The sequence below is a fragment of the Alosa pseudoharengus genome, unplaced genomic scaffold (genome assembly GCF_046254945.1).
Source record: "Alosa pseudoharengus isolate Yale_2024_CS ecotype anadromous, Long Island Sound unplaced genomic scaffold, YU_APseudo_1.1 YU_APseudo_1.1_scf_6, whole genome shotgun sequence".
NCBI classification, from domain to species: domain Eukaryota; kingdom Metazoa; phylum Chordata; class Actinopteri; order Clupeiformes; family Clupeidae; genus Alosa; species Alosa pseudoharengus.
The window spans coordinates 16,074,768-16,098,342 of record NW_027468848.1 but is presented as its reverse complement, the minus strand read 5'-3'; the positions used below and the strand labels follow the sequence as shown (position 1 = coordinate 16,098,342).

The window sequence follows — 23,575 nt, the reverse complement described above, 5'->3', positions numbered from 1 at the left end:
GAGTAGAGATTTAAGTGGTATCAGACTGAGGTCCTTCAGTGTGTGCAGGTCCCTGTTAAGGACTTATTATGACACAGTTGTTGTAGTAGCGTCCGCAAATTTTTTATGCTGTGGTTTGTTGGAGAAGTGGGAGCTCTGAGAAGGACAGAAAGAGGCTAAACTATATGTACTGCATAGCGGTACAAAATATGACCGCCGCTCAGTCCATAATAAATCACGCTTGCAATTTGTCTCCATCTCCTACTCCATCCAACTTTTGTGTATGTAAATGAGTGTGTATGTATGTGTGGGTGTCTGTGTGTTTATGTGCACTGGTGTGTGCGTGCATGCGTACATGCCTGTGTGTGTGTGTGTGTTTATGTGTGTGTGTGTGTGTGTTTATATGTGTGTGTGTGTGTGTGTTTGCGCTTGTGCATACGTGTGTGTGTTTATTTGTGTGTGTGTGTGTGCGGGTGTGTGTGTTTTTTTGTGTGTGTGTGTGCGTGCGTGTGTGTGTCTGTGTCTGTGTGCATAGGTGTGTGTGCATGTGTACTGTGTGTGTGTGTTTATATGTGTGTGTGTTTATATGTGTGTGTGTGCGGGTGTGTGTGTTTTTGTGTGTGTGTCAGTGCGTAGCCACCCAGACACCCAATCATCAGACTGGCACACCTACAATATTTTCGTCTTTCACGCCTACCATTAGGCTACTTTGTCCGTTCTTGCCATTCTATCCTGCTGCGGTGTCAACACAAACCAACCATAATAGCTTATCCAAGCAAAAGCAAACATTAACAGCTTACTGCCAAAACATTAATAGTGTAAAATTCTGGGGTATTCTCACTGTATTCTGATGTGTTCATTTGTTACTTCTGTGTGTAGTATGCAACAGGGAGAGGTCCATACCATTGTACATAACTGTGCCTTAGGCCTGTGTACCAGCAGGAAGGTCATACAGCCCGGTGTTTAGGAACATCCAAGGAACTTCAGTGATAACACACATACAGTACACACACACACACACACACACACACACATGCACACAAACACACATTAACACACATACACACACGCATGAAAATTAACACACATACTTGTACACACACGCATGAAAAAACACACACACACACACACACCATTACACCCACACACACACTCACAAGCGAACACGCACACACACACACACACACACACACACACACACACACACACACACACACACACACACACACACACACACACACACAGTACACTTACAGTATACACAAAAGCAAACACACATGCACACTTATTTAGTCCATGAGCCAGTGGAGAAGTCAGTGCCACGAGAGGGCACCAAAGCAAATCTTTTTTATTTTGTTTGTCTACGCCCAAACATGGCATAAATGAGTGATGGACTTTCCAAACTCACAGCTGAAGATTTCTACAGCCTCTTACCGTAAGTACATTTCCCATTGAAATGAATGGGATTTTATGGATTTAGGTGAAAAAAGTGTACACCTAATACATTTTGGTCTGTACAATGAAGGAAAAACTTATTCAAACATATAAACCAAATATTTTTTTTTAAAGCGTATTAGATTAGAGGTTAGATCAGGGGACTGAGATGGCAATGGCGAAGCTTGATTTTGTGTTCAGTAAACCATTTTTGTTCTGATCTGGACGTTTGTTTTGATTCATTGACCTGATGAATGATCCAATCATGACCCACTTTTAGTGTCTTGGCAGATTTCCTTTGAAAATGTTCAGGTTTTTCTTGGGGTTCATAGTACCATGGACCTTAATTAAGTTCCCAAAGCCTTTGTAAAAAAGACTTTTACAAACAAAAATCAACCAACCTGTTTCTTAAACCAAATAGCACAATTCTCAATTCCAACTCGAACACTCATATGACCTTTCATCGAGTCAACGCACTACAGTCTCCCTGAGGGCAAATTAAATAAAGCCATCAAATTAACCTTAATTGGAAGATACCAATATGGCAGGGTATCTTTGTGGGTACCAATACCCTCTAGCACTGAATCTGCAGCATCCTTTGCTTTCCCTGAAAGACAGGGTTATGTTGCTTAAGACAAGACTACAAGCGATCATGCCATAGGCTACACTGACACTTGCTCACCTTGATCCTCCTTGTTGTTATATTGGAAAAGACATTGACATTTTCTGGTACCTCTGTTGAGTTTGCGTAGGACACCATCTGATTCTGTGTCATGGCAAGGATATCATTGTGTTGCTGAGCGAACTGGACATATTCCTTTATACCCCTGGCAGGATTTCTCAGTACGGTCATATTTTCCTTCCAATCGATTAGTCACAGAATTAAGAGAAGAGAGCCAGGACCTCGGGCTTTGTTCTCCTCCAGGCGGCTCTCCACTGCCACCTCATACCGCTGGCCTGCACAGTCCATGACACATCAACATAAACACATATCATACAGATGATATTGACTGTGTTTGGATATGATATATGTGCACAAACAGAATGAAGAGACCACTGCACAGTTTTCTGATGTCATCCTATGGTTGCTGAGTGACATTCAAATGGGTTGACGGTCATATTCAAAATTAAGAGACCACTGCAAATTTGAATATGACTGTCAAAATGCAGGTCCACTGGGTGAGATGATTAAGTAGAAAATGTCTGACAGCAACAGACTTTCTACCTGACAAGGCATTCCATAATCAAATAGGCTGACCCCCCTGTTACTGACATAGGTTACTCAATTGAAATTACTATTTCAATACAATAAGGTTGCGTTTCGTTCAAAACAAGACTGTTTTATGTAATTGTTATTATTTACCACCTTTCATAGATCCACAAACAAACATAAAAAAACATAAAAACCTATTGACTTCCAACTAAGCGTTCCAGTAAGGTTAAGATGACAATGCATCATTCGCCTATATTTTTGTGGTTCTGCTGGTTTTTAGCCTGCTGCCTGGCAGGATGAAGGCAAGAAAATTAAGAGATGCGTCAAAAAATACGGACTGGTGGAGCTAAAAAGAGAACTGGAAGCTTTGGGAGTGAACATTGATGGGCACGTGGATGAGACTAAAAAGAAAAACAAAAAGAAGATCAAAAAGGAATTACAAAAGCTCCTCATAAAGGAGCTGAAGAAGATCGAGCACGACAAAAATGGACTGGACAACAGGGCTTATGAAGACGGGTTCACTATGCCCATGGATATCCCCGAACATGTCCTATCTGCTCTGAATGAACTGGAGGCTTTGAAAGTTTACAGTGATGAGGACGTGGATGAAACTACAAAGAAAAACAAAATGAAGAGAAAAATTGAACTACAAAGGTTCCTAATAAATGAGCTGAAGGAGGTTGAGCACGGCAAAACTGACCTAGACAACAAAGTTCACGAAGAGAAATCACTAATCAATATGGCCATGGATATCCCTGAAGATGTCCTAAATGTCCTAGATGATCTGGACACATTCTTGGACATAGAGATAGAAGTATCAGAGAGATATGAACGAGAAGATGCCCTGCTCGACAGTCTCCTGTTTAAAGTGGACTCGACTCTGGGTGAGTAGAAAACATCTGCTCACATTGGGTGTAAGAAGTAGCCTTGCATCACCAAAACCCAACTTGATTGGGACCAATAAGTGGGCTATGTAAAAGCTCACATTTAAAACATCAAAATGGTTCAGCAGTTCATTTTAATAAAATGCTCCTCCAATTTGTTTCGCTTCAGAAGGACGAATAAAAAGGCAGAGAAAGAGAGAGCATGGAGACCAGACGCTGGAGACTGGAAAGAGGAGGCGAAGCCGGAGGCCTGTTTCTGGAGTGCCCTACAGATTCACAAACGCTCCGTCCCTAGGAGGAGGTTTTGTGTGGTAGGATGCAGCAGCAGATGGGACGGACAAGGACAAGGAAAGGACCATCATCAACAATTAATAAAACCAAAACCAGCCAGACTTCTGGTGATCTTCAGTGTTTCTCCTCTATTAATTTCTCAAATATAATTCTGCAACCTAATGACTTGTAGGACCAGTAAGGACCAGATGGGAATGTATGATACCTCTATACTTTTATTTGTTTTATAAAATGTACATATTATCTGTTAAGATTCAAGTTCAGTATGCAAAAATGTTGTTGAACTATTACTGAACATCACCTTAACCAAATTCCTCCGCTAGAATGGAGAATATAACTTTACGGAGTTAACACTGATGAGGACTTGGATGAAACTAAAAAGAAAAACAAAAAGAAGACCAAAAAGGAACTACAAAAGCTGCCAATAAATATAATTCAAATATAATTTTGCAACCCAATGACTTGTAGGACCAGTAAGGACCGAGCGCTCCTAATGACCCACAGACACCCACTGCACCCCGTGAGGGAAACACTCTGAGTGGAACAGAGGGGAGAAGGGAAGGGGAGTAAAGGGAGAGTTTTTTTAAGAATAATAAACACATACAGTAAACAACAGCAGAGAAGCACGTTGTCAACAGGCAAGGCAGGAAACTGCTTGGAGCCCCAAGCCGCTAGGGGGCCCCCAAGACATGCTAACATGCCATTCCTGTAGAAAACTTATTAGACATTCTCTGGTTGAGCTCAGCCCAAAACGGCTCTGTCTTGCTGCGCCATCTGGTGGACAAACTACGTAACGCCAATACTGGAAATCAGAATGTGATTGTGTGTATACATGTGTGTGTGTGTGTGCGTTCATGTGTGTGTGCGCATGTGTGTTTGTGTGTGTGTGTGTGTGTGTGCCCACCAAATTTCATTTGCCCCGGTGTTTCAGTGTCTTGAGTGCTTTAAACTCTTTCCTAATACCTAATACCTGTTTTCTCAGTCTCTCAACTCCATATGAGTTATTCTTCTAATTACAACATTTCTCAGAACAAAGCAGTCAAGTCATGGTGTCTCTGCAAACCTCAACCTTGCTGTATGCATCAGAGGGGCTGCCAAGAGGTCATCTTTGGGTGGGCATTTTGGGGGCAACAACTTAAAAAAAACTAAATGGGCGCAAAAGGTACAACAGGTACAAATTACAATCTGTATTGTAGACCCCATTGGCAGATACACAGGGCCCTACATATTTAGAATTGTGTTAACTGTTAAACCAGGTCAATAAATACAATATGTAGCCTACAGTAGGGTTGCCTATAGTGCCATTTGTACACACACACACACACACACAAATGCACGCACACACACTAATTAAGACTTCAATGCTCACCAGTCTGGTTTGTTTGTTCCCCTTCCAAATAAAGTGTCTTAGTCTTCAAAAGAGGAGTTCTTACTGTTAAGAGGCTTTACAAAACTAATTCAACTTCAGCTTTTGACTACTGATCAACCAGAACTAGTTAGTTGCACTAACAAATGAGTCCACATATTGGGTAATAAAGCTGCTGTCCCCACCAGACCAATAGGACTACAACAATAGGACAAACATTTATTTATTTGTGTGAGATAATATCTCATTCCTACTGGGTGCCCATCAGTGAACATAGTTCATCCTTGTTTCCCCATGACAATTTGGAATTCCATTTGAATTAAAGAAGAATGTAAGTGAAAATGAAAGTCTCCAGACAATCACTTGTGAAAAATAAAAGGAATAAATAGGCATAGTTTAATATAGATTTATTCAATTCATGAGTTTTTCTTTGTGGCAGTACAATCATATAAAACAATCCATAATTTGTTTTAACATATAAACATTCAAAGTTCACTTTACAAATTTCATAAGGCTTTGTGTTCTAGTGGTCACTGAACCACCAAAGAGTTTTTTTTATTTTAATTTTTCCTTGTTACTCCCAGAGTTCAAACTACAGTTCCGAAAGACTGAAAACAAAGCAACGTAGCAAAAAACATTGAAGACAGGCTGATATGCATGCTAACTAAACCAGACTGCATGTGACTGAGAAACGGGCTTCTAAATAAACTTTGAATTCCAAGGACCAATTTTTCTCAAGAAACCTCGTTATGAGACATTGTTAATGTAGCAGACATCTAATTAAAAGCAGTGTCTGCTATTTTAACCCAGTATTTAAGAAATTCAACCAGTTGTTCCCCTCCATGCTGTAGCTGTTCTGTGTGTTTGCAACAAAGGATGTTCAAAAACAGGCTGTGTGAATGGGAAACATAGTGACTTGGAGTCAGGTAATTTGATTAGCCGTTGAGCTCAACATCAACAACCTTTTTGCAAAATCACATATGTTACCTTTAAAAAAGAGTTGTTAATAAAATCTGATTAATTAACATTTACCTTGAGTTGATGTGTCTAACATAGGGAAGTTGTATGCCTTGTTTACAATCCAGAACTAATCTGGATTACCTCTGTAGGCTATGCTCACCTCACTTCCCTCTGTCATCTCCTCCTACTGTACCTCTTCTCTTCGCCCTCGCTCTCTCCATTTATCCTCATACGTTTACCTCTCTCAAGCAGGGCTCAGGAATCGAGCCCGTTTCAAGCTTTCTTCCCAATAAAAGGTTTTTCTTTGCTACTGCTGCCTTGTGCTTGCTCTTGAGGACTCACTCTTAATGAATTGCCTTGTGACTGGTCATTACAATGATGCCATTTAAACAAATTAATAGAAACTTGAATAGAACTCTGAGCTGGATGTCTGGCTGCACCTGGTGGATTCTGAAGTACATAGCAACATCAAGTGAAAACAACAACAGAAACCTTTTAGATGTCACTCAAACCTCTTTGTGGCTGTGGTGCACCAATAATTATCCATCAGCTACAGCCATTAGCAGAAGAGGACTCCGACTTCTCCCCTTCACTGAGCTGTAATGGTTCAATGGTTTTATGGGAGATCACATGAAACAACGGAGCACTAGCCAACACTCTCATATTCCATAAATAGCAATAAATAAATAAGTTAAATAAATACATAAACAAACAAACACACATGGCCATTGAAACAATGACAGTCACTGTCACTCAAATTATATAGTATCATTGCGGTGTGGCTGTTTTTTCCCCCCATGCAACAAGAAAGTAAGGCTACAAATATAATAAATAATGCTACAATGTCATTGGGTAAAACATTTCGGTCTGCCATTTACAAAATGCTATCTATAGTTGTTAATATCGATGTAGCTATGACGGTTAAGATGTACATGTGCAGACGATATTTTGGATGGGGAGTGAGGTTAGCTTATCTTTGTACATGAATATACACACACAAAAGCACAATATTTCCTACAGCATTACTCTAAACATTTTTTTTTTTTCAGAAATGATTGTGAAAAGGGAAATTTGGGAAAGTCAGACAAGGACGAGGTCACAATTGAAAAACAGAAAAGTTAAGCAATGTAAGCAATGCTTTGTTTAGTGACAATAAACAGATGCTGTGGTTGAGTGTGTTATGTCCCAAACATCACAAAATGGCAGAGAGAGACATATTTGGAATACTCTCTCTCTCACACACACATAGGCTCTCTAAAAATGGTTGTAAGGGACGAGGCGCTGCTCTAGTTTGCTCTGCACATATCATGCAAGCAGCACAATGTTGATCGGTGCTGTGGCAGATCCATTGGATTATGGTGAGTCATGCAGTGTATGATACGATGGCCTGATCACTAACATCACTGCGGTATTTACAGAGGAGCTCATGCAGGTCTTTTCCTCGTGTGTCCGTTGGGAAAATGGCAGCTAGCCTAGTGAAACAGATGCCGAGATGGTACAATATGCTCTATGCTTTTAACACCTGAATGTTTGTGAGACTGGTGTCAATACAAGCTTGCATCAGAGAACAAAGGGTGGCAACTTACTGGTTGCATTGCAAATGAGCTCAGCACAAAAATTCAACTCATCATGACTGAGCTTTTCCAATGATGTTCCTGGATCAGACTGCTGGGTGCACTACCTTATATGTCTGTGTTATTGATGTCTTCAGTGAGACTAGAATATGAGTTTAAAATTACAACATGGCTATATGTTGAGTGTTTTTTTTATTATTAGGTAATCATGATCCCATTAGCTAGGTCACGGAAACAAATGAAATTGACTCTAAACCATTCAAGCACTTAGATTAATGAGCAGATGCACATACAAGTTTGAAGACATATATGGAGTCACAAACACACTATGATGACAACCATGTGTATGAGTAGATACAGTATTAGCAGTTAAGATTTTTTTTTCATTTTGCACAGAGATACATCCCATCAGTTCTCCACCGTCTTTCCTGAGTATGCAGTCTGACCTGACTTATACCTGACCAACTTCATTTTCATTTCCCACAGATCTAACAAGAATGGATGCTGGACAAAAGGATCTTTTGACATATCATTGTATGTTCTATATATCATTATATCATTGCCTGCATTTATTCCAAATAAGTTTTTAGTAGCTCCTACCAATACAATGCACTTCCCCTCCAAAACCACTCACACTGCCACATGATGGAGAACACTGAACTGCATAATTGGTCATCAGCATGAGTGGACCAGCAAACGGCCTGGTCTGACCTGATATTTGATCTCGGTTGAAGAACAAACACCTTAAAATTTGGACCACCTGTTGTGTCCACTCAGAATGACATCAGGTAATCTGCAAAAAGTCTCCATTTCAAAATATTGTGCTATTGTATTTCCATAAGAAAACTCAGAGAACTGCTGGTCAAGTTAACATGACGGCAGACAGTAAAAATAGCTCACTTTCCTCCCCCTGTGTCAATAAATAAATTTGTAGATGCTTCTTGCTGAAAAAAATCCTGTCAACAGCAGCTCTTTACATAAAAATGTACAAAACATTTAAAAACTGATTTGAATATCTTTTGTGATATTAACATTATTCTTGTATTTTTTCGTTTGTAAGTATACATATCTAAAAGCCTGAAACTGTCAGGGAGAAAGGGTTGATGTCAGCTGACTCTCTCTTTCTTATTCACACTTTCTCTCTTTCTCTCTCTCTCTCTCTCTCTCCGCTCCGTCACTTCTCTCACTCCAATCTGCTGCTGAAGCATTCCTCTCCCAACCACCACATCACCCCACTCTGTCCCCATCAGCGCCTGAGAGTGTGAAAACAATCCTTCTTCCCTGTGCCTCTCCCACATCTCCCACAGTGGTCCAGTGATGTTGACGAGAGTCTGTGGCGCCCCCTGGTGCTCAGTCTCCCACAATGGCCTCCAGCAGCATGTCCAGCTCGCACAGCAGCCAGCGGCGCATGGGGCAGTAGTAGTCGTAGTGGAACTGCTGGAACTCGGGCGTCTGGCGGATGTCGTGCAGGAAGGCCACGTCCAGGTCGGACTCCAGCAGCAGCAGCATGGTGGGCAGCAGCAGCAGCAGCAGGCCACCGGCGGCCGCCGCCAGCCGGGCAGCCACGCACGCGCACGCCCTGAGCTGCTGCCAGCGGGAGCGCTGGGGCCGGCGCATGGCCAGCCGTGCGGCCTCCGTGGCCACCTCGCGCTCCCGCTCCGCACGCAGCTCGCACTGCACCTCGGGGTCGGCGTGGAGCTCGCGCAGCATGCGGGCTGGGCTCTGGAAGAGGGCGGCCACTCCCCCCTCGCCACCGCCGCCACCGCCGCCACCGTCGTCCACCGGCGTGGGCAGCATGCTGGCGCACGGGCTGTACACCATGTCGGAGATGGTCAGGGCGCCTGAGTCGGCCTCCTCTTCTTCCGCCTCGGGCTCTTCCGCCTCGCGGTTCACTCCTCCCTCCTTCTCCTCGGGTCGCTCCCTGGACCCTGAGCCCTCGGCCGGGAGGCTGGCTTCTGCAGACCCCGCCTCTGTGTGGGAGGAGCCTGTCCGCTCATCAGGCACCGCCTCCGCTGCGTTGATGGATGGCTTCAGAGGAGAGAGATGAACAGAATCCTTCAGGGCCAGAAGACCTGCAGAGGTTACACACAGAAACAGATAGAGAGAAATGTGAGGAAAAGGAATGACATTATTGAAGATTTGGCTGTTTTATGTATCCATATTACATCCATGTGTATTTCTTGTATGTGTAGATTAATTAAATATATAAGTTTTAATGTGATTGAGAACTGAGTGAAGAGAGACCTGTGCATGTGTGTGTGTGCATGTATGTGTGTGTGTGTTTGTGTGTGTGCAAGCGTTTGTCTGAATATGTGCGCTGGGTTAAAAGCGAACTAAATATAGCCCCAGCTGCCAGGCTGGTGTGGATTAAGACATGTCTCATGGCTAAGTTGTCAGTGACGTCTGCACAAGACTACACTTCTATTCTCATACCCATGTAAGCCACACACACACACACACACACACACACACATACACACACACACACACACACACACACACACACACACACACACACACACACACACACACACACACACACACGCACGCACACACACACACACTCACTTCGTTCGTTCTTTCTCTCTCTCTCTCTCTCTCTCTCTCTCTCTCTCATATCTAAAATTACCAGAGGAAAGCACCAGAGATTCGTGTATTGCTTCACAGCAGTGTATAGCATTCAGGTCATCATTTCAAACAACAGGAGAAACTTTTGATCGATTCGATTCATAAAACTGAATGAGACAAAGTTTAAGTCAGTCAGACTCATCATTTTACAAATTTTCTTTTCACTTTGGTGAGATTCCTGGTATGTTAGAAATGTGCAACTGAATGTGTGAATTGTGGTAGTAATAGACTTCTGGATACACATCACTGCTGTATGAAATAATGATTACATATAGCCATGCTACCAACTACCAGTCATTCAGACATTAATTAATGGCCAAATATGGTCAAAACAATTCCATGGTTTTGTGTCAATGAAATACATTCAATCTATGTTGAAACAAAGTATGTGAACCCTTGGCTTTAGTGATGAACTACCCAAACCTTCACAACACTTGATATAGGTTAGGATACCATTTGTGTTCATTATTCTGTTGGAATCCCTAATCCACAGAAGGAGTTGTGATTTTTTAAAAACTGTGTGCAGTGTTAAGATGCCTGATACGGCTGGGCTTACTGACATCAGGAGGTTGGCTACTCTTACTGGTGTACTTGTTGTGTGAGGTTGAATTTCCCTTCAGGGAGATGTGATAGAGGGTAGAGTTTCCCTTCTGTGGGCTCTTTAGCAGGTGATGTCTATATTTCAGGAGCACATTATCACAAGTCTAATTCAATTAAATCATTACAGAGTAGCACACTGTGCTGTTTTAAATGGGGAAACCTCATGTAACTCTCCCACTCCTCCATCTGTCTATCCATCTATCTATCTATCTATCTATCTATCTATCTATCTATCTATCTACCTATCTATCTATCTATCTATCTATCAATCCATTTATCTTTCACACTTTTGATCTCTCTTTGATCTCATTTTTGTTTTGTTTTGCTTTCCTCCTCCTGTCATTCTTGGTCCATCCTGTCCTCTCCCTGATGATGAGTTTCTGTCCCAACAGCTCTGGATTAGAACTGATCCCAGATCAGATGTCACCATGTGAGCTGCCTGACCCCTCCTTTGCTGGGTGTTATCCCACAGTATCGATATCTAGCCTCACATCCTACCCGACACTCTACCGTGCTTATTCAACAGGCTTCAACATACAGGAACTGACGCTCAATGCCAGAGTCCTACCACTGTCCTACATTTACACACCCCACTCCAGACTCCACAACTCCAGCCGCAATACGTAAACATTCTGGGGAGCAGGTCAGTCAGAGATGCTGTCTGTGAATGAACCAATCATCTTAACATTGAGTGTACACGAGCACCTGGTAGTTTCTTGGTGTTTTATGCCCCCAACGTTGTCTTCAAGGCAGCGCTACCTGGAAGGCACTAGGGTTAGCCATGGGTTAAGGTTAGGGTTAGGGTTGGGGTTAGGTTTAGGATTAGGTGCCTTTAAGTCAGCGGTGGCAGCGCTGCCTGGAAGACGACGTTGGGGGCATAAAACACCATTGAGCGTACATGGTTTGGTCTAGTTTGGTCAAACTGTAACTAATCCTGACCACTGATCTCTCCTTTCTCCTGATCTAAAGGGGACCTCAGCCTCCACTCAACCCAGTCCTTACCTGCAGTACACCCAGCGAATGCTCAACTACAATACACCCAGCGTCCACTGTAGTGTGTGCTGCTGCTGTGAGATGGAAAATTCAGCTGATGTTAGCGTGGAGAGCGCCGTTGAGAACTGACGAATCGACCTGACCACACTGATGATTAAAAGAATGTGATAGGACTGGAAAACAACACCAGCTGTGCTTAAGGTTATCAATGCCAACTAAATCCTTTTTTTAAGTTATGTAAATACATTCATAGACACATAGTGAAGACCTTTGTTCTGATCCTCTTATCTAATGGCTCAGTGAGTGTTTAATTTAAAAGCTGGATAAATTCATCTGGCAAGCTCAGATGTTGACATTATTGTCCAACCCACCCAAGTCGGTGGCAATGCCTTCCATACCTAAGGTATCCTCAAACCTTGTGGCATCCTAAGTCAATGATATAACTGCAACTGCCATCCAACCCCGTCAAATAGTACTGCATTTTTATTGCACCCAAGCTACTATTTACTTTGATACTCCAGACTCCTAATCAGTACATCACCTCACCTAGCAAAGTTTAGACACCATTGCTTTATCCTCCTCCCAACAGCCTATACAGTACATAGGTATAGTATATATATACTGAAAATCATATCACCATTATCCATACTGACACTCTCCTATTCCATTACACATTCATTAATGTGATTGCCATTGCATACACTGTGTAAACACACTGTTGCATAATAACATCTGATGGATGTGGCACACAGACACACACACACACACACTCTCACACACACAGAGGTACCGGCTCCAGAAATGCGTCCCCCATGTCCAAGCAGCCTGACGTAGACGTCTCGGGCGGTGTGGTTGGCCATGCGCAGCTGCAGGTTGTGGCGGACGGTGATTTTCACCTGGCAGCGCATCCCGTCTGACCGCCCCTCCAAACCCTCCAAGCCCAAGACCTCAGCCAGCGCCTGGTCCACCCTCCGCTGCTCCTCCAGGGGATCCATGCACCCCTCCAGGGCCTCCCCCACGCCCCCCACGCCCCCACGCGCACTCTTCTCCTCCAGCACCTCCATCCGCCCGCCGGATCTCTCGCTGTTGCCCTCTTGCCTGCCCTGCCCTGCCCTTCACTCGGACCTCCGGCTCGCTCTGACCTTCTGAGGGGGATGAGCGCTGGGTTTAACACGGCACAACGCTCAAATGTGGGAGTGTCCTGCTGGTTGCCCCTCTCCCTCATTTTGTCTCTCTCTCTCCCTCTCTCTTTCTCTCTCTCTCTCTCTCTCTCTCTTTCTCTCTCTCACACACACACACACATACACACACACTCAAATGTCAGCAGTGTTCCTAAAGACAGGGGGTTTAGGGACTGGATCAGGCCAAAGGGAGAGCACAGCTATTTATACCCGCGGCACTCGGAACACAAGACTGGGCTAATCTCTGTGCTGATTACGCAGGAACACCGGGGAGAGCATCACACTCTCCATTAACCACACACACACACACACACACACACACACACACACACACACACACACACACACACACACACACACACACTCACTCACTGCATCTGTCTATTTCACTCTATGTCTTTGTCTCTCTTTCTCTCACTGTCACACACACACACACACACACAGACACACACACACACACACACACACACACACACACACACACACACACACACACACACACACACACACACACACACACACACACACACACGCACGCACACACATTTTGATAACAAAAGCTCATTTAAGTGCATTGCTGGGTAAGCCACTCATCGGGGGGGGGGGGGAATGAAAGTATTCTCACGCTGCGGTTTGATCCGACGAGCTGCAGTGTGAGGCCTGACTGTAGCCACGGCCCTGAGACAGCTTAACAGGCTTTGGACTATGTGGGAAAAGAAAGCAAATGGAAAAATAACACATAAATGAATACATAACATGGAAAATGATAATACTGTGTATTACTGTATATTATGCAGCTTTGTTACATGTTCTATGATCCATCTCTACTTGTCTTCATTCGGTGTGACGCACATGCATGAAGGCACAACCCTTTTCCCTAATTAAGAGCATGTACTTTGTCTTTCAGCACAGAGTTCCAGGGGATTCTTTTATGCTCAAACTAAATATAGCAGACATGTTGCCCATAAGTGATAATAACATTTGGCATGGCAAGCTGAGGCATGACTAATTTCTTTAACATGGGAGCAAATATAGAGTACTACTCTTGGATTCTATATAGTATTATACAACCTATTATATCTTTTATCTATTTCGTTTCTGAGATGATGGCCTATTTCCTTTGTCTGTTCACCACATTATTTTTTGCTTGAGGATGAGTTGGGATCAACATAATCGCATGACAGTGCTCACTAGTCCACAAGGAACAGAGATTAACATTTTAGTTATGTTACTCCACCACTAGTGCCTTCATTAAAGACTGCAACAGAGAATAGGCGTCACTACTCTAACTCAAGCACCTAAAACACTGGCTCTGTTACTGCTGAGTCATAACTGGGGTTATTTGGGACCTCAGCGGAACTTCCATACCCAGTGCAAAACCTGACGTCACTGTGAGGCCTCACTGGTGGTCTCCATGGCTACGCACTTGATGGCTCATGGCTCTACCTATCCTGTCAGCTGGAATCAATAATCCATCAGAGAGCATGCAAGCTCATGTAAAACACCGCTATGAGCAAAACGTGGCAACATCTGATCTGACATTTCAATTTAATGTCACAGTCTATTCACCCCAGCCTCAGGATGAGCAGGGCTACTGGACAACAGCAGAGTTCACTCTGGAAACGCATACATTTGTAACATTAATAGAGAGCAATGAAGCATTTAAAATAGTGACATATAGTAGTACTAATTCAACACATGTTCAGGGACGGCTGGGCCTCTGTTTGCTCCTCAATCACTTTACACAACAATAACAATGACAGAAAGATCAAAGCCTAACAATCTCTATTTAACAGGGTCAAATGATCATACAGCTGACGTGAGACTTAAGTGAGGATATCATGGAAATGTTCAACTCGTCTAACTCCTCAAAGAGCAAAAGCTCTAATCAGTGAGTGGCTCACTGGACCTGGAGGCATCTTCACAGCTCTCATTCTGTGGTGTTGATGGAAAAAAAATCTCTCTTTGGCACGAACATCCATGAAGTTTTGGGTGCTGCTGCAGTGCTCTCACAGCTCTTTAGATTTCCTCAGATCAAACCTTTTCACTCACAGTCAGGGTCCTGCTTTTGCTTGGCAACAACTTCTACTGGCAAATTATCATCACCTCTGAGGAGTGTACCTTAAAGCCAGTGTGTGTGTGTGAGAGAGAAGATTGCTGCATCAAATATGACAGACACAGAAACACACACACACACACACACACACACACACACAGAGACACACACCTTGTCTGGGAGACTGTTAGCAATCACTGGAGCTGTCAGGTCTTTGAAACATAGCCAAGATTAAATTGATTTTTTAAGGTCACATATATGCCTAAGGCACGGTGGCAGTCAAGTAGCTTGGCTATGAATAGAGTTTGAACTTGGCAGTGAAGATGTGATGGTGTAATGCTACAAAACAATGTGTTTGCATGCTGGAAGGACGCGAGGACAGGACTAGGAGATGAGGAGATGGAGGCACCTGAGGGGGCTAACGAGGTCAAACTCAGAAGGGCAGGCACAAGTCTAAGCTGTGCCCTTTCTTTAAAAGCCGATAGTCCCTTCTGCCTTCTGTCAAGCAGTCGAGAAATTTGATCTTAGAATGTGCACACACACACACACACACACACACACACACACACACACACACACACATGTTAGAGAGACCTCTGCACACACAAAGACACAGACACAGCTGCAGACACACACATACACACACACACACACATGTTAGAGAGACCTCTGCACACACAAAGACACAGACACAGCTGCAGACACACACATACACATACACACACTTGTGTGAGAGAGACCTCTGCACACACACACACAGACAGACAGACAGACACACACACACACACACACACAGACAGACACACACACACATATGCTGTCAGCATGGCGTCAACAGAGATAATGGGCATGGTATTTTTGGCACGCTGATTGGGGTCTCTGGGGAAACAGGACCTGACAGCCCCATTGGCTGCTCAATTTTCACAACCAACCTAATTCTAACCCTATAGGGCCTTTGTGTGTGTGTGTGTGTGTGAGTGTGTACGTGTGTGTATTTCATTAAATAACTTTAAATAATTTGCCTGAATATGTTTTCTTGATGGCAGAGATGTAATACTTTTATCTTGTCTACTGCTGGCTTTTTACTTATCTAAACTAATCATGTTTTAAAGAGTTCAGGGTGGATGGTAGAGAGACCACGAAGGTTTTTTCTAGAAACAATAGCAATGATCAGTGTGCAATCTCCAGCCTAATTCTTGACAAGGTTTGAGAGTTGTTACAAGTTTCACAAAATGTGAGGGAAAGTGAAGACATTTTTGTGAAAACAACTGCATCATTTTGAGTATTTGTGTGTGTGTTTGTGTAATGTATGGATGTCCCAAATGAACACACAATAGTTAGAGAGAGAGAGGGAGAGAGAGTTAGAGAGAGAGAGAGAGAGAGAGTTAGAGAGAGATAGAGAGAGAGAAAGAGTGAATGTGCATCTGAGAGGGAGTTCCTACCATTGTCTGCAGCAGTGTGTCTGTTGTCTGCAGGCAGTAGAGGCTCCATGTTCATAATCAGTTGCTTGTGACTGAGTGAGCTGAAACTTTTACTCTGACAAAATCCAGCCCTGAAAATCACACACACACTTCTGAGAGAGGGCCTCACTCATGCACACACAAACTTTACACAATAGATTTAGAACATTTTGGTATGGATCGGTATGGACCGTACATACAGTCATTGGTTTGGACACATATGAGTGTATGGTGCTAACCTGTGAACTTCTGGAGGTTCCCTCTGGATCTTAGAGCTGGCCTCAATCACCTCTTTAGCTACCCGCCCACTACAAACACAGAGAGAGTCACGTGTACAGAATCACACACAATACTATCATCATCAATCTCAAAGTGGTTCCATGGAACATGAGAGTTCTCAAACTTCCAAGTTTCCAAGAGCATGCTCACTTTAACTAAACAATTCATAAACAGATTCCACAAACTTACCATTCAACAAAGAATCAACCAGTTTGAACCAGTTCAGTAAGCTGCTACAGTAATCAGTTACATGATAACCTGCATTTTCTGATCATAATGGATGAAACAACAGCTGCACAACTTTCCTCTCAGATATTATGTACCAGCAGCTAAATATTGAGGGGGGCGCTGTTCTGAGACACCGGGCCCTATCTTGCACCCTGGCGCATGGCGTAAAACTGATTTTCCACCCGGCGCAAAGGTTATTTTCGTTTTTCGTCATTTACGTTTATTTTTTAAACAATGCGCCCAGGGATGTGGCAATTAACAACCTAGGGAGTTGCCTAGCGCATTGTCTAAAAATCGCTATTGTACACCACCTAAAACGCATTACGCCACTGACCAAGAGAAACCTGGTCAGAAGTCTATGGCGAGTTGTTTATGTTATTTTAAGGGCCATATTTTGCACCCTGGCACATGACGTAAAACTCGTTTTCCACCCGGCGCAGTGTATTTTGTTATTTTGCACGTTTATTTTTTAAACAATGCGCCCAGGGGTGTGGCAATTAACAACTTAGGGAGTGGCTTAGCGCATTGTCTAAAAATCGCTATTGTACACCTGGTCAGAATTCTATGGCGAGTTGTTTATATGTTATTTTAAGAGCGCTTTGTCAACAGTCATATTGGCGGGTGCACGCACCATCCTTCTATCATCCATGAACGCACAACAGGGCACGTCCATGCAAAACATTACAAATTGCACGATTACAATGGGAAACATAATTAGAATAAAGATATTACGAAATACTGTACATCTCATGATGAGTAGTTATTCACCATCATTTGCAAATTGGTAATGACGGTTAAAAGTGATTAGGGGAGAGGCGAGAGACACGTATGGAGCACAGCTGAAGACGCACTGTCACAAGATATAAGCAACTCCTCTGCAGGATAAATGGTGTTTTATTCAGTCATTTGAGCAATATTAGTGTAAGTGTTGCTTTTTCCAGCCTATGTTTTCGATGGTAACCCATTGTCAGTCAATAGGGAAAGTAACTTACTGCATATAACTGTCTTGTCGTTGACTGACACACCATGGTGAAGTTAGTTTCACTTTGCCAATGAGTTCAAATAATAGATGAGTGCAAATAAGTGAAGGCTATGCTAGGTTTTAGTAAAGCATGGTTTAGTGAAATTACTATTCCATACGGTCTGGCAAGCAGCCTCCTTCAAATGTGCCGTTGACTGTCAAAATACTGATGCATTCTTTGACATCGCGCTTTGCGCCGTTAAAGGGAATGACAGACATTCTCATTGGTTTAAATGATGTTACGCCCCAAACACACCCATGACTGATTAAGAAACCTAGGAACACCTTGTTGCGCCATGCGCTCGACATTTGATATGTGAATTGGACATCCTACTAAATTTGAATAAGCTTTTGACGAGTGACGATGCGTTTTAGACTGTCATGATAGGGCCCACCCAGACACTGCGAGGGAACGAATTTTCATTCCAAGATTACAAGCTCTGGCACACACCCGAAAGCTACAATTTAGGGCACTTGGCACATAAATAAATGTCCAACATGAATGATTTATTGTGCCACTTAAATCTACTCTTTGTTGAGGTGTGGCTTTACAGACCCATATGGGGGAGACACAAACACCAACAAATTACATTACTCATATTACAGAGGAAACTGATTGGAGAAGCTAGGACAAGCTTACAAGCTTGCAAATAGCTCGATAAATCAATGACATAAAAACAGTACAAGAAACAAAGGTGTCAGTGAGTTACAGCTTATTAGGACATAGCTTGACTGTGCATCAGCATTGACTGAAACCTGGAGGGTACTGGACTTAAAAGTAAGTAAGTATAAGTATATATACTCTTTTGATCCCGTGAGGGAAATTTGGTCTCTGCATTTATCCCAATCCGTGATTTAGTGAAACACACACACACACACACACACACACACACATTGAACACACAGTGAGGTGAAGCACACACTAATCCCGGCGCAGTGAGCTGCCTGCAACAGCGGCGCTCGGGGAGCAGTGAGGGGTTATTAGGTGCCTTGCTCAAGGGCACTTCAGCCGTGCCTGGTCAGGGTTCGTTCGGCAACCCTTCGGTTACAAATCCGAAGCGCTAACCAGTAGGCCACAGCTCCCCCAAAAAACACTTAAAGGAATACAGATGGCCGGGTGGACCACAGGAGCTGTGTGGAGAATGGATGAACTGGTTTAGCCTTAGATCACCAGCTCAGACAGACTGACTGATATTGCTAATGACTGTGGTTTGGCTGTCTACAGCAGCGATGAGCTGTGATCGCTGCGGAGTTGGCGTGCACGACAGATAAGCACACACTCACCTGTATCGGAACCGGCACCCTTTGAAGAAGATGTTGCTACTGGAGACGGTCTTTATCTGGCTCGACTTGGCACATCTGATTGAAAACATCAGAGATTTCCAGTCATTATTATAACCATACAGATTGTGTACAGACATCAGAGATTTCCAGTCATTATTATAACCATACAGATTATGTACAGACAGCTTCTGATGAGTCTAAAGCTGCTGTTTGGGCTTGGTCTTTAAGACTGATTCTCTAAACATGACATTTCATTATTTTGAGAGAATTACAGTAGGGGTCAAATCATAGACATTTCTTATGAAAAACCCAATCCTCCCCTCTGTTCCTCTCTACTTTCTCGTTCCATCTTACATCACCAGGAAACAAGAGACACACAACTGTTATAGGCAGGAAGGAGAGGGACAAAGAGGAGAAGAAAGAAAGAAAGAAAGAATGGGAGAAAAAAAAAAAAGAGGCAGAAAGTCAACCGAGGACAAAGGAAGGAGGAGAGGCTGTGGGGGCACATATGAAGAAAGGCTCACTTGTAAAAGGCCTGATTTTCAACTCCACATTTCCACAAATGTTTGCATGCTGCTGGCGTGGAGGTGTGGAAGGTCAACACCAGTTTCTTCTGCAGAGAGAGAGAGAGAGAGAGAGAGAGAGAGAGAGAGAGAGAGAGAGAGAGAGAGAGAGACAGAGGGTGGGTGAGATCAATTCCACATTGGGACAGAAGGCACAACCCAGCACTAGAGAGGAGTAACGGGCTGACAGAGATGGACCGTGCTGACCATGAATCACACAGTGGAGCAGGAACAGTAAAATGGTGTGAGGGTGCAAAGAAAACGCTGATCTGACACCTTTCCCATCACATATACAAAGATGGGTACACAGAAGGGAGGGAGAAAGGATTGGGAGAGCTGGATGGATGGATGAGTTTCAGATGGAGAAGGATGGAGAGAGACAGGCAATAGTGAGCAGAGGGAGACATGGAGGCAGAAAAGGAGAGATGGGTCTCCAGAGACGAGACGAGACGAGACGAGACGAGAGGAGAGCAAGAGGATATCCAGCCATTTATGGGAGATGGATGGTGAAGGAGAGAGGAGATCGATGAGAGAATAACAGCAGCTCTCACTCTTTGGCCTGCACCAGGCAAGGCACACGCCCGTAATGGGCTTTGTTGCTTCTAATATTATCCTGTGAATCCATAGAATTTAAGCTATTGGGATTTGTAAGGCAGTGTAAGATGTGGATTTGTAAGGCAGTGTAAGATGTGGATTTGTAAGGCAGTGTAAGATGTGGATTTGTAAGGCAGTGTAAGACGTACAATACTCAGACCAGCTATCGCTTTGATGTTCACTTATATTGTGCTGACAGAAGCAAATGAGCACAGAAATGTAACAGATAAATTGGTACTATGTTCTAAATCCACACAGAACACACTTACTGTTCTGTGACTACTAGCTAAATAGTGCGCAACCCTTGAAATCTATCCAGATCTGAAACTAGAGCCAGGCTCTGTTCCATTTACCGCTCACCACCCAGATCATGTAGCGCCCTGCGGGATCAATACCGCGCCGACAGACATGAAGTGCTCGGTCTGACCTGCAGAGGGCAGCGCTACATCTGGCTGCCTCCCAGCACGCTGGTCTGAGGTCAGTGCAACAGGATATCATAATGTTATTACAGAGCTGGAAACGAGAGGGGCGCTTCCATGAAACCATTACACCATAGCAGACAAGAGCAGCCTAACAGGGTTCAGAGGAGCCTGGAGATAGGAAAGGGGTGGGTTGGGGGGTCTAATATATAAGTGAGCAGATATCACAGATATCAAGAGATAGAGGGAGTGGAAGAGGAAGAGAGGAGGAGAGAGGGATGGGAGGAGGCAGAGGAGGAGAAATCTTTCCTGCAGGATGGTAAGGTCGGACACAGTGAGGTGTTAACACTCACAACAATTCCAACCAGGGACACATGGGAGCTACAAAGATGCGTGGGGCTATGAAAATGAATGCATATCTAGTGCAAATATATAAAATACATGTGTGTGTGTGTGTGTGTGTGTGTGTGTGTTTGTTTGTTTGTTTGTTTGTGTGTGTGTGTGTGAAAGACAGAGAGAACAAAAAATAAAGTCTATGTGTTTTGAAGGACAAAATTGTTATCATGCAGACACCTGAGATGATAAACGTTAACTCTCTAATGAAGAACAAACTCTCTCTCACTCTCTCTCAACTACTGACACACAGTTAACATTGTGCTCTCCCTCCAACACCAAGACGGTTGCTGTATCTACTCAACAGATGGTTGAAATCCTTTTAATCAGTAGCAGATTAAAAAACTCAATGGGAAAAGAATCACTCTCTCACTCTCACACACACATACACGCACCCACATGCACGCACACACACACGCACGCACGCACACACACACACACAGAGCTCCGCGAAATTCACAATACTGTGAGAGAGAAGCTGTACCCATGAGAGCTTCAGAACCGTCACACAGCACAATGTTACACACTGCACAAGCACATGTTAATGCCATCATTCACATCACATCATCTCAGATACACTGGAATGTTCCAATGTTGTTAGTGTTCATATGTTGAACTTATATATAAGGATAACCTGAATCAGATAATATCTTACTGCTGTAACCAATTTCAGTCCCAGCACAGTACATTAGCTGTAGATGGTAAAAATCTTTGAATATCACCACATACCCAACAAGAATAGATTCTTTACCTTTTGTTTTTACAGCTTGGTCACCAATTAGATAAGTCAAAAAGCTCTGAAACCCTCCTGTAAAATTTCCCACATATGGGTTTCCATGAACACTTTTTACACGCTGTTCACACCAAGAACGATAACTATAACGATAACTCTAAACAAATATCGTTCTCGTTAATATGAATGGCGACGTTCACACATGAACTATATAACGATAACGTCATGAAGAACGATATCGTTGGGGATCACTTTCAGAGCGATTTTGAGAATGATAAAAAAACTAACAGCCAATCAGAATCCATCACATTTTAGCTATCACATTCATTAACACAAGGAGAGGCTTTGCTTATCGTTAGTCAGTGTGGACCCTTTTATCGTTATGCTTATAGTTATCGTTAAAGTTATCGTTATAGTTATCGTATTAGTTATCGTTCTTGGTGTGAATGGCCCAGGCCTCTGGTCATTCTGACGCCATGTGATGGTGATGTGCATAACATGTTGTTGCTGTTGACTACAGGAGGGTAATGGTAGGTCTCGGGCAGTCTTATGGGCGGCTTTATGGAGCATTGTGAGGCCTCTGTGGGTTTGTGAGGTGCTCATGGTTGGGAGTCCTGGCTTTTAGCATTTCAGATTAACACTCACATATTTAACACGATTGAGAGCAAAATTGACCAATCAGATGCAGGGAGCCACAACACAAGGAACAAGTTGAACAGTGGGAACAGAGCGGAACAGCATGTGAGGAAAGGAAAAGGGTGAAGAATTGTAACATATAGAAGGTGTATGTGTGTGTGTGTGTGTGTGTGTGTGTGTGTGTGTGTGTGTGTGTGTGTGTGTGTGTGTGTGTGTGTGTAAAGAATTGTAACATACAGAAGGTTTGTGTGTGTGTGTGAGTTTGAGTATGTGCATGCATGTATGTGACTGATTGAATGTGAGCATTTTTGACAGAAAGAGAAAAGCAGAAAGAAAAAGAGCATGTGTGCAATATGGAGAGGATATGCATTTACTCACCAGAGACGGAAGATGTACAGACGGAAAGAGTAAACAAAGGATGAACAGAAATAAAGGGAGAGAGAGAGAGAGCAGACAGAAGCAGATGTGACATTGAGTAAGAAGCACACTGACGCCCATCAGCCACAGTGACAATGAGAGAAGAGATGGTGCAGAACACGACGGAAGCGTATGCAAACAGGTCTGACTAAAACATGGTCCTGCTGCCAAATGGACAGACTAACGTTCAACTCCTGTAGAAACCACTGGCCTCTGTGTGGATGCTTTACACCAGGGAGATACTGTCCATGCCCTCGTTAGCATTGTGATGTTGGTTGGCATCAGTCAAACCTACCAACATTTTTTTTATGTAAAACAGTTAATTGCCTAGTGAGCACTGATGCTAGTGGATCTCTGAAGGCCAGTGCGTGTCTGTGTGTGTGTGTGTG

General features: G+C 43.4%; 1 protein-coding gene across 1 annotated transcript in view; it reads right to left on the bottom strand.

Annotated features, from left to right (window-relative positions):
• Positions 1-8,886: 8,886 nt before the first annotated feature.
• The window catches only part of frmd3 (FERM domain containing 3), a 44,304-nt gene continuing 29,615 nt past the window's right edge, over positions 8,887-23,575 (bottom strand). Inside the window, exons 10-14 of the mRNA XM_076269950.1 lie at positions 19,956-20,044; positions 19,432-19,506; positions 16,859-16,927; positions 16,602-16,711; positions 8,887-9,773 (exon numbers count right to left, since the gene is read on the bottom strand). Of these exons, the coding sequence (XP_076126065.1) occupies positions 9,052-9,773; positions 16,602-16,711; positions 16,859-16,927; positions 19,432-19,506; positions 19,956-20,044 (1,065 nt within the window). The 3' untranslated portion in view covers positions 8,887-9,051. The remainder of the gene's footprint in view (positions 9,774-16,601; positions 16,712-16,858; positions 16,928-19,431; positions 19,507-19,955; positions 20,045-23,575) is intronic.